Here is a 12495-nt window from a genome sequence, read left to right as displayed (position 1 = left end):
GGGAAACTCCAAAGTATTTGAGTCTAGCAGCTATTGGTGCTCCTGTACTTTTCCACACCATGGCAGTGAGATTTATGCTTTTGCCCTCTTAGATTTTACAGCAGAAGGCATGGCACAAGTATCCAGGGACATTCTGGACCATTTTAGGTAAAACAAATGCTTTCTTAGGAAGGTGAAGTGCTGCAGAGGCTAGGTACATCTTACCAAAACCAAACAGGATGTAGATGGCTCCCCGGCTGGTGATGTGGACTTGGGGGCCAATCACTTTCCCTTCTCCATTGGTGCTGTACCTGACAGGCCCACCCAAAGCAGTTCCAGTCTTTCCTGATACCAAGATGAAAACCACATCAGGCTGCAAGGAGAAAGAAGCAGGGATTTTTATCAGTGCTTTCAAGCACCTCTGCACTCAGAATCTTCTCCCAATCCCACAGCATGAAGCTGCATTGATAATTTCTCCCTCAGCAAGGTCTAGATAGTGCTTGCTTTCTCCTTGCTCAGTCTGGCTTCCTGGACATCTTACATTCATGTTTTTCTCTTGACACAAATACATCAAATATGAAAAGGAATTCAAAAATCTGAGCTCCTCTAACAAAATCTATGTTAGAATTGTGGAGAGGGATGAGCATAAAGGAAATCTGCATCACAATTAATCACACAGTTAATCTGAATTAATTAATAAAATAAAGTATTTATTTCTTTTGGATAAGCTAAATGCTCCTTTCTCCAGAGATCCATCTCTACACTGTTGCTAAACATTCACTTCAAGCCACACATTCACTGAACAGAAACAGATAATTCTCAAGTCTCAGTCAGGTGCAAATAATGACCCTTCTGTTCATTCCCAGCTGTCAAGAATGCAGGTAGTGTCATTATTGTTTGATCTCACTGCTCTGAGCTACTGGAATTAAAAAGGTGCTTTTCAGAAAATACAAGGGAATGAAAATCAGGGGCTCTTGCAGCTCTGGTTACAGTCCTTCCACATCAATCTGTTTTTATCTCTACACAAATAGTAAAGGTCCTTCCAAACCTTGACTGGGGATGTGCTGTGTACCTGTGTCACTTTGAGAGCCAGAACAACAATATCCCTAATCCCATCTCCATCTACATCTGGAAGAGTTGCAGCTGGTGCAGCCAGGATCCCACTTGAAAGATGAATGGAGTTCAGTGTCCAGATGGTCTTGCCTGTGGAAAGAACAGGATAAAAGAGACACGTACTTGGGGAACCAGAGGGCATCCCCAGAGGGCTCCAAAAAACCTTCTTGAAAAGGGAGCAAGAGAAATTATTTCTCCCATTCTGTGTGAAGGGGACAGACATATCTACAAACTGAGACAAACTGCAGTGGGAAGCAAAATTCTTCTCCCAGCATTTCTCTAGATTGCCTTTGAGTCAGGCCTCAAGTCCTGTTGTGCTTCCTTCTTAGCATCTCTTTAAAAGACCTAAGCCCTAAATAATTTCTGAAGTAGCAGAGAATATTTAAGATTCACTTTACAAAGGAGAATCCAAACGAGAGTGCTGCTCTGCAGGACAGCAGTTGTTTGCCTCAGCCAGCAGTAAAGGCTAGGTAGATGTGAGGAAACAGATGGACAGTTCTGATATTCAGAGTGCAAATCTGTATCTCAGTTGAATTCCCAGCAGCAAATTACCACTCCAGCATGACATGTTCACTCCACCTCAGGGGGAAAGTATGTTAACAGACGTGATGTCAAATGGTTCAGCAGTCCAGCACGGACCCAGCTAGAAACACAGTAAAACCAGACTTGCAAACTTGCAAATAAACAGCAAAAAAAAGACAACAATTAAATTTGATACTTCTACTTTTTCATCATTATTTTGCCAACACTTCTGCTTTTTCAATCTTTAAAAATTGCTGCTCCTCTGTAGGATAAGGTTTGCCCCTGAATGACAAAGTAAACCAAGAGCCAAACTTGTACATTGCTATTGCTGGTAAAGGAGGCAGCTCACAGCCCTGACTATGCAAATACTGTGCAAGTAACCAGGCCCCTAAAAGCATTTGAAAAGTGAGGGAAGACAGCTGGGGGTAAAATTAGAGGAAACTTGAGAAGTTATATTCCCATCCTAACAGAAGTTCTAATCGTATGGAAGTTATAGGGTAAAATACAGTTGCTGCTCCCTGGATGGAATGTGATTGGCATGCCCAAAACCTATTCCACCATGACTCCACACACCCACAATCTACAACCATAGCACCTGCTAAAGGGGATGGAACAAAGGCGTGGGAATGCCACGGTGGGACGGTAGAAATCCTTGCCGGGAGGGGAACTAAATGGTCCTTTACAGCTGATAAACGGCACAGCACCTGTCAGCCAGGGGAGATAGGAGAAGGTGTCTTGCTGCTGAGCCAGCAACTGTGGTGAAATTGTTGGATGAACTGGGTTAATTAAAACCTAACTATATTAACACACACCTCCATCCCAAAGTTACCTGCCGTCAAGGTACCTTTTGGTTGATTCCAAAAGAAACTCTATACCTGCCTATGACTATTTCTGCCAATGAATTAATGTGGGAGAACAAATAGCAACCAGAGAATGAAGGTGCATATGATCAAGTGATTAAAAATGCAATCACATCTAATCAATTCAACTATGGGCCTAACTTCTCTGCAAGGTTTCCCGGATGTTGTGTGTATATCCTTATGTAACTTCTCCAAGAATGCTGTTCAGCTTTTCTGTGCTGTTAGGTAGGTCCTGAGTTGTACCAGCAGCTCAATGCTAATAAGAACAGACTTTACATATTCTTTATGACATGGGGATGCTACAGGATAAGATTAACACTTTGAAATATTCTAAGATGTAGAACAAAGATGCTGCCACAGAGATGAAATGTTTTGGATTCTCTTATCCTATGTAACTAGAAATGCATTACTGTTTTGACTCCATTTCACGTGTCATGAAGTAATAGCCACCATTATGTGCCAGAACCAAATTATTCATGCTTATTAGTCCTTTAAAGTAAACAAAAAAGCAACAGCATATTTCTAATGTGCCGGTAGTTGACTTTACCTGTGGAGGCACTGAGAAGACTGAGGAATTTTGATGTTCCTGTAACAAGGCAGACAGGCCCTGCAGCTGCCCCCAGTGACAGCCCATTGCACTGCACACTTTGCGTCTCCTCTGGAAGCTGGATGGACCACAAGGTGCTGCCATTCATACCAGAAAGTGCCACCACAGTTACGGAGGGTCTAGAGACACCTAGAAGAAGCAGGAAAGAGAGAATGTAATCCCTTGGTTTCAGAGGGATTACTATGACCACATTGCCTTGGGTCCTTGTGCTGGAAATCCAGCTCTAACTCCTGGAGCTGAGCAGTTCAAGAGACAAATCCGCACTGCCTGAAAGCAAAGGTCAAATATCACCTCATGGCTGAATTTCTCCACTGCAGAGCTTAGCAGTGATCTCCAAACAAGATCAGCTGAAAATCAACAGCCCAGAAAATCATGAAAACCTGAGCTCATAGCAAGAAATATGGCCAGCTAGGCAGAGAGAAACAAGTTCCTGGGGACAATGTGCTAACTTGTGGTGTCTTCCCCCTGTGAAATTTACTGTTGTCAAATCAGGCTGATTATTCTGAACCCCTCTCCCTTAACAAAACAGCTAGCACCAAGGGGAAATCTTAACTGACTCCCAAGGAAGATGTCACCTCACATAAAAGTCCTGGTTTGTAATTCTGGAGAACAGAAAGTGATTGGTGGTCTGAGAGCTCTTTCCTTTGTTTTCCAAAGGAGTTTCATTATTGTGAAAAACAGACTGAATGCAACCAATTGGTGGAACTTGGCATTCTTTCTCCAATTCACTAGTTAGCATAAAATAATTGTAAAACGAAGTAGTCTATTCTGTTTCAATTGACTGTTGGTTCTGATTCCAAATGTGATAAACTTTTAGCTCAGCCTGCCCTCAGACTTCAGTGTGGTTATTGTAATTAATCTCCACCTAGTATCGTCATATCACAACTTAAGATGAATTCTCACACATTTCAAACTAACAACAGACCCAGCCAACTTCTGTCTTACTAGCAACACATACAACTGTGACCTGATAACACAAAGGGCATATAGGGGCCACTGGCTAAACACAAGGCTGAGTCCAGTCTCTAAATCAAACTCACTCTCTTCTCAAACTGAAAATCATGTGGCTTATGCTAAGGGGCTGCCCCAGATCATTATCTTTGTCACATTGATAGGGACAAAGAACAACGACTGAATGCAGCTCACAGCTATTCTATGTACAAGCTGGAGAAACAGTTAACAATGTCGCAGATTACTCCACTGGGTGCCTATTCCAAGCTTACCTCTACTTGGCACAGTGTGAATGCTCCAAGCACAAGCTACAGGTAGGCTGATATCCAGCTATGTGAGTTTTGGATTGTGATCTGCTTACACCTGTTTTAGTGTCTGGCTTTTGCCTTCCAGCACAGCTATAGCCCATGATGCAACTAGGTATGATTAGTTTCATTCAGAGCATGCTGCCTATATGTGTATCTGGGTAACAATTAAAAGCAATGTAATGGCAAAAATATAGAGAGCAAGTACAACTGATATAAATGGAATACAACCTTTATGTCAACTGTATCTTCCTCTCTCACTTATTTTTTAAGTTTCTTTACAGTTTTCTCTGTCTTCATAGGTTTCTTTTTATAGGACTTGCTGTGAAATACCACAGGCCTTGCTTGGGTCATGGAGAAAGCCACCTTCCCTATCCTCTAGCAGTATCTATTACCTCTTTGAAGAGCCAAGGCATTTTGCTCCAAGAATTTTCTTCAGCTTGTACAAAGTATGCTTGCTCCCTGAATACATCTCTGAGGTGGAACAGATTTACCTGGTACCAGGCAATGCCAAGATAGGCAGATGCAGTACAGCAGGCAGCTGGGAACCTCCAGCTCAGTGCAACAGGATGCCACCGGATTTGGCAGCCCCTGTGTAATGGTGGCCAGCATCAGCAGGTTCTGCTATGCTACCTGAAGGGCGTGAGGACTAACAAAGAAAGCAAAGCAGCCAGGAGGAGGAAGCAGGGCAATACCTGCTAAACAGCCAAGCACAGTATCTTCCCCATCATCAGCCCATTATTTCTGAATTAACAGTGATTTAGAGCCTGGCAAGTATATGGAATGACCTGGAGAAAAAGGCAGTGAAGTGAGGGTGTTTCTAAAAACAAAGTGAAGTGTGTACAAATGCAGGACAAAGAGATGGAGTTACCTCAAAATAAGGTAAGGGCAAACAGATGATGCTGACCAAAAGGTATAGGAGCACAGGCTTGTAATGAAAATTTTAAGCATGACCAACCACAGGCACAGTACACCAGCCTCTGAAAAGAGCAATGCAGTGGATTTGCTGTGGCAGGGACTCTTCCTGTGTGTAAGACAAACATACAAAGGTCCATACTGACACATTAAGAGGAATGGAAAGGAGCTGCAGTGCTTACCCATGACACTGGCATTCATCAAGGCAGTGAAAACAATGAGGATGTCAGGGAGGCCATCACCGTTCACATCACACAGCTCCAGTGGGGATAACACACCACCTGCAAAAAATCAGAGTCCCTGCATGTCAAAAAGGCCACCCAGCTCATTTTTCACACTGGGAGAGGAGGGCTGGCCCAGAAATGAGACTTGTGCGTAGAAAAGCCTCACAAAGTCTGCTAAAGAACCACCAAGGGCAGGCAGCTCACACCATGGTATGATCTTTCATTGCATGAAAAGGCAGAAATGTAGCATCTGGGTCAAGGAAAGAGAAAGGAAAAATGGAGGAGCTAACAGAGAAAGATTCATGTTTCCCACTTCAATTTCTGAGGCAATGTGGAGCTATGTATCTTATGAAAAGCTTGGATTTGGAAGCCAGGGGCAGCAAGCAAGGAGGGCGAGACATATGGCAGACCTGACAGAAATTATTTCACAAAACAGTGTTACTTTATTACAAAAACCAAAATGGGAGATAGCAGTGACCCATACAGGATAACAAAAGACCTCAAATATTGATTTATGGATTCAAGCAGGACTAAAAGACAATGGAATAAGGTTAGTTAAGCTAGTTAGAAGACACAAAGACTTCTATGACTCTCCTGTCAAACACAACCACATACTTCAGCATGGAGGTACTGGTAAAGTCCAGGCTGTAGAAAGGGAGCATTTTAAAGTGGGTTGGGCCATCTCCATCTGGAACAGAGCACAACATCCAGACAAAAAGGAAGCGTGAAAGAGTCAAAATAATTTTTGATGTTGGGCAGAAACAAAATTTTGTGGCACTTTTGTAGAACAATTTTGTAATGTGCGGATGCCAGATTTCACATGTCTCAGCTTCAAGAGTGAGCAGGACACAACCACCTGTCTATTATTTTTGAGCATCTGTAGTGGAGAGGAAGGGTCTCTGCTCTGACCTGGCTCTCCCAGGTACATCTCTCCCATTGATGCCCAGCCTGGGAGCTGCCACCTCCCCCATGCCAGATGCTGTTCCTGAGGTTTCTCACCTGCTCCCTGACCTAGGTTGCGGTTCCAGGTGTTATGCAAGTCTCTAGGGGGACAGGGAATTAGAAATGCGCACACCAGCACAAGAATCATCGAGATCACCACAGTGAGCAAAAAGATCGCAGTGCGCAGGTATGGCATGAGGGAGGGAGCAGCCTTCTGCTCCAAACTCCCAGCCGTCTCTGCAGGATAACCCTCGGGTGCACTCTCTGACGTGTGCTGCTTTGTCATCCCAACCTCCACATCCGAATCAGGGTCCTGTATCTCTTCAGGGGGGCTCTTCCCATTCTTGACCCCCCCATTCTTCTGGATGTTGAGTACAAGGTCATCTTCACTTTCATCACTGTCAGCCTGAGTGAGGGGATCATATTCCCCAAGGTCTGGGCTCTTCTTTCCTGAGAAAAAAGATGGAGACAATAAAGCATGAGTTTTTGCAGGATCTCAGTGGAGAAAAAGCTGCAGTGGAGAGTGATATAGAAGGGACGACTGAGTAGTCTGCATTTTGCATGGTTCCAAGTGAGAAGTCTGAGAGAAATGACAGGGTCTCTCTCTCCATGTTTCACAGTAGCATTTGTGGGAGAAAAGATGCTGACAGTTTATTTTCCTCAGGTAAATGTGTGTGTGTGTGTGTGTGTGTGTGCACGTGTGTATACATGTATGTGCATGCTTATGACTACATGGAATTAATGGCTGATTTAATTCTTAATACTTTCTTGATTAGTAATGAAACATGAAGTCTCCCTGAAGATGAGGGAAAAGTAATTTTGCCCCTTTGGGCCAGTAACATGCTGGAAGAATCAGGCTGTTCCTCCAAGACACCACCTTCTCTGCATGGCTCAGTTCTGCGAGAGGGAATGCTCCAACCCCTGCCCGAGGCAACCACAGTGCACCTGCTCTGTTCCTGCTCCCACCAGAGCCAACAGTCTGTGTTTAGCCTGGCCAAGATAGATAACTTGGTACTGATCCCCTCAGATGGTGGTGCAGGAAAGTAGCTTAGCTTTCGGTGTCTCCTGCACAAGTGCCCAACACACACGACCTCTCCCCCAAGCCCTAGACAGCCTCAGGGAGTGTGGCAGGGGCAGGTGTAGAGGCTGGTCACATACCCTGGCCTGAGCCCAGCACCATCTGTTTATGGGCACAGAAAAGATCACGCAGACTCACTGCCCCGAGCTACGAGTGGAGGGTCACGTCTCAGGGAGCTGCCCCGTGCCACAAGGCTGGGCATGGAGCCATGGCCAATGCTCTGATGATTCCAGAGTCTCAGTCTAGTTCTCTCTCTCTCTCTGATTACAAGGTGGGACTTCACTATCCCAGGTATCTGTCTCATTTCCTTTTGTTTAAGGCTGATCTGAAACAGGAACTAGCTTGTGCCTGAAGATTCCTAAAGGTACATGTAAGGCATAAGTAATAAGCAAAAATATGCAAACTGTAACCCCTCTCAACACTAAAATGATGGAAAGGCTTTACAAAGCAGAAATTTCAGGGCTTTCATGATTATTCTTCCTGACTAAGATAGTATACCTTACTTCTGGTTTTCCTGTTAAAGACACTCGAGTTACAGATGTACTGTGGTACCTAGTTAGTGCAACACATCTATTTTGCATAATCTAGAGTGTACTTTGCAGCACATGTTACTTCTTCCTCATTTTTCACCCCACAAAAGGACCTTCACTTTCCCTTCATCTACCACTTACAAGTCGTACTGAGCTTCATTTTTAGGATTTAAGAAAAACTTACAATCCCACTAAAAATCAAATGCCCCCCACTAAGTGGAACAGCCAGGACAACTCATTTGCATTGAGAAGGAAATAAAAATAACCAACCCATTCACATATTTAAGACAGACTCTTCCTTTTTGAATTAGGGGCTTCTAGAAAAGACTCAAAAATCTGGTGCACATATACACTCCAAAAAGCAGTTCCTTGTGAAGGCAGGAACCAAGAGATACTGCATTCCTATGGTTCAGTCTGGTGTATCCCTGTGACACACTGCATTGTTTCACATAGGTCTGCTCTAAACATACGCTCAAAGTGTGGGTTTTTGAGGAAGTCTTGGTAACCTTGGCTCCATCCTGTAAGTGCACAGAAGGCCACTGACCCTGGTGGCACACAACTCTCTGCTCAGAGGTTGCAATGTAATTTCACAGGTGTGTAATTCTGTAGGTTGTGCTAAAAAGTGACTGAAAGACTACTGAGTTGAAACAGAAAATTCCAGAGAGGTCTTGCTGCCAAGGTACTTGCAGCTTCTCTCAACAGATCCAGATGTGCCAGTTCAAGCCAGGTCAGAATGGCATGAAAAATAAACATGGCTGGCCCAAGAGTAAATGGCATTAAGCCTGGGAAGTCAAAGTCAGACAGCTGTGTTAACTAGACTGCTGCTGATTTTGGAAACTGGTGGCCTTTGAGTAAAACCACTCAAAGAATAATAATGCTTCACATATACTATGTTTTATTTAATTATTTTAATTCCAGTCAACCAAAAGACTGGAACCTGCTGTTCATCCCTGATGCAGCTGAAAGAATTGGTATCAATTAAATTTATCTGGAAGTTTTGTTCTGGATCCCTTTCTGGAGACAGAAAGGACCTTGAAAATATGGCTCACCCACTCCTTGAACTTGCAGGGACTGAGATGCCGGCAACATCAGCAGTGGTATCAACCACAACCTGTAACAGGAACACTTGTCCTACTGAGAACCACTGATCAGCGGCTAGAAAACAGCTACTACACAGTAGTGACAGCTTCTCATGATCTACATAGTTAAGAATCTGGAGAAGTATAGGAGAGCTATAAGACAAAGAGCTGCTCAGTCTTAATTCATGCCTAAGCCAGAGCAGGAATCAGAAGCCAGCACTCCTTTGACCTATCTTTCCCCAAAAGGTTATCCAACAAACCCACAAAGCACAGCCATTCAGTAAACTCAGGCATAAAGTGCCCTGCAGTGGTTTTGTGTTTTTTTTTTTTAAAGCCAAAAGGAGGGAAGATATTGTCCTTTAAGAAGGGCTGTTGGAGCACTCATCTAGCACATTGGGTAAAACCCAATTATATAGCTCACCTCAGAGGATTCAAACACTTATCTCCAACTGTTCAGAGAGAACCTTAACCAATCTGTAGGTGTTTTGGGAATGAGTTTGGAATGCTGGCAAGCATGTGCTCAGCTCAGTCTCCCAAGACTGTTCTGTGGCACAGAGAACATGTAACTCATGATTCAGCTGGCTGGAAAGAGAGCAGAAGGACCATGACTCCTCATCCACTTGCTGTGGATGGAAGGATAATACACCCAGCTTTCACTAATCACTCCCAGATGATTTTTCAGCAGAAAAGCACAAACAAACATAAAAAGCAGTACAGAATGTGTGAAAACACAGGCAGTCTTACACCTTTTAGAGAATGATGATTTATTTTTAAGTGCTTCAGAAGCCAAATTCTTTCCTTTATGGTCAACAACAAGGCTCAGGCTGGAGGAAAACAGTTTGTCCATCAACAGAAAGCTAAAACTGCCTCTGTAGCAAGCAATCAGCTGTCACGGAATACACACAGCTTTCAGTTTTCTATCATGGAAGTAGAAATGGTAAGATCTGAGCTGACCTCTTGGTGAAACTCTCACCATATATCCTGAAAGGATAACCACTGTGTAGCCTTCATGAGAAATTAGTCTCTGTGCTAAAGCAAGCTGCAGTTCTGTGGCCTTATGCAGGTAACAGGTCTGTACTCACACTTTGTTATCTGTCTTCCAAAGAGACTCCAAGTGTATATAAACCTTGCATCCACTTCACAGGAGTTAGTATCAGCAAAGTCAGTTTCCTTATAGCTCTGTGTTCCCTCCTTCCTACAGGTAAAGTCAACAAAGCATCTTCTGATCTGACCTAATCTAAATCATATTCCATTTTTTCCATGGCATCAGTGATAAAACAGAGGTTCCCATTCAGTGGCCTGAATGGTTACAATCAGAGTAAGTTATTGGTCACATCACCCTGGTTTTTCTTTCTCTTTTTGCAGCCACTGGAAGAAAAAGCAAATACTGATGATAGAGGCTTTCAAAGACAGAACTGAAGGAAAAGACCCCAACTTATTGACTTTCAAGGGCAGCAGGTCTCTAAATCACACTTTATGACTTTAAAAATCCCCCATGTGTTTGTCAAATGCTATTTTCACACAGGCAACTATTGCAGTAGAAGAATGTGACCTCTCAGTGAAGAACAGACAATCATCGTGAGACCACAATCTGGAAAGAAGGTGCCCATTAGGTGATCTGTGTTGAAATGAGGTCCCAGTGGCAATAAAATATTAATTTATTGTGATGACGGCTTCAAAGATATTAATTGCAATCTTATTTTTCCTGGTTTCGACTGACGGGGAAGGCTTTTCTTTGCACTCACTTTGGAGTGATAAGAGCAGATTCTGGACTTTGGAAGAATGCAGTTTTCAGTTAATTATTCCAATGATGGCATGCTGGTTCCAGTACCTGTTATACTAATTTCATGTTCTGTTTATTTTTCTGGCAGTTGGCAGGCACCAGTCACTGGGTACTGCAGACATATCTCTAAGCCCATGAGGAGACAAGTCACCGCATATTGATTTTTAGTTAATTTAATGAGATGCAGCAAGAAAAACAGATACACCAGTAGCCTTTCTGCTTTCTCACTGCTGTTGGAAGCTGCATTTCTCAATAATTAAACACACAAGAAAGGTATGATCTCTGCAATTTAACCTGAGGATTGATGCAAGAACTGTTCTCCTAAACGCAGCTGCAAGGCCTGTTACAATCCTTTTCCAAATCAGTGTTTCCCAACAGCAAATACCAAATAGATCATGCTGGTTCCAAAGATCCCAGAAGAGATCTGCACTTCTTATTGCAGTTCCCCAGTGGTCACACCCTAATGCACACACCTACACCTACCAGTGTGCACTCATCCTAAACTGACTTCATGGTAATGTATTCCTTCCCATTTAGACAGACATATATATGTATGCATAAAACAAGGAAGAAACCAACCTGCAAACAAAATTTCTTTCAATGCGACTCAACAGACACCACATAAACTAAAAGTAATGACTCCTGGTAAGGGTTACAAAACGATGGCAGGAAGGACCTTGAAGACATTACTGTGACCTTCAGGGACTGACAGGGGAAGAAAGGATGATCAGTGCAGCCTCACAGGCTGGGGCCATGCAGGATCACTGTGGTGTGTAGTGCTAAGGAGAAGCTCACCCCAGCAGCACACAGCTGGGCCCTGTCTTTGTCCAAGGGTGTCCCAAAGGCAAAGCAGGTTAGGAAGAGCAATGAGCTCTTCCCATTGAAGTTAATGCAGTCAGGTGCATCCAACAGTACATCCAACAGCAACTAGTGTGCTCCCAAGATCTGGTCTGGCAAGGTATTTTAATTCTCTTTTAATCTCCTTACTGAAGAGAATGGCTGTTTGACTGCTGCTCACTGCACACAATAGCCCCTTATGCTTGAATATCCTTTCATCTCGCTGAAGATCTCTGACTGGAAGGTGCAGAGGCGGCAGGCAGGCTTTAAACATTTACCTGGGTAATTGCATTGGCACTTACAGAACTCCTGGCCTGCCTTCTGTGGGCAAAACTCGGCAGGAGCGGATCGGAGGGGTCTGCGCTCCCTTTGCTCCCACGCCGACCCGTCACAGGCCCGCGGCCCAGGCCCCCTCTGCCACACACGACGCCCTCCGAGCCCCCAGACGCCGCCGCGGCCCCCGCGTCCCTCGCACGGAGCCCGCCGGCCGCCCCTCACCGCCCGCACCCCGGGGCCTCTCCCCACACCGCCGCATCACTATGGCAACGCGCCCCGCAGCCCTCAGGCAGCGGCACCGCGCCTCCCGCCATCAGGGCTGCCCTGGCCGCGGCTGCGCCTGCACGGCCCGGCCTGGCCCGGCCCGGCCCGGCGCGGCGCGGCGGTCGGTCCGTCCCGCGGGCGCGCAGCCCTTACCCGGCAGCTTCAGCGCCCGGGACAGCACCGTAGCCATGCTGGACGCGGCAGTGCGCTCGCGCGCCGCCCCGCGCCCC

At 44.8% G+C, this 12495-nt stretch overlaps 1 protein-coding gene across 2 annotated transcripts in view; it reads right to left on the bottom strand.

The window, feature by feature from the left end:
* Positions 1 to 12495, bottom strand: part of FAM234B (family with sequence similarity 234 member B) — a 21923-nt gene extending 9428 nt beyond the window's left edge. For both annotated transcript variants that reach the window (XM_085569812.1, XM_021552693.4), the window contains exons 1-6: positions 12419 to 12495; positions 6476 to 6868; positions 5435 to 5533; positions 3022 to 3210; positions 1052 to 1182; positions 205 to 352 (exon numbers count right to left, since the gene is read on the bottom strand). In XM_085569812.1, the coding sequence (XP_085425938.1) occupies positions 205 to 352; positions 1052 to 1182; positions 3022 to 3210; positions 5435 to 5533; positions 6476 to 6868; positions 12419 to 12455 (997 nt within the window). In that variant the 5' untranslated portion in view covers positions 12456 to 12495. The remainder of the gene's footprint in view (positions 1 to 204; positions 353 to 1051; positions 1183 to 3021; positions 3211 to 5434; positions 5534 to 6475; positions 6869 to 12418) is intronic.

Source organism: Lonchura striata, chromosome 1A, assembly GCF_050655825.1.
Source record: "Lonchura striata isolate lonStrDom1 chromosome 1A, ASM5065582v1, whole genome shotgun sequence".
NCBI classification, from domain to species: Eukaryota; Metazoa; Chordata; class Aves; order Passeriformes; family Estrildidae; genus Lonchura; species Lonchura striata.
The sequence above is the reverse complement of the archived record's forward strand: the minus strand, read 5'-3'. Positions and strand labels throughout refer to the sequence as shown.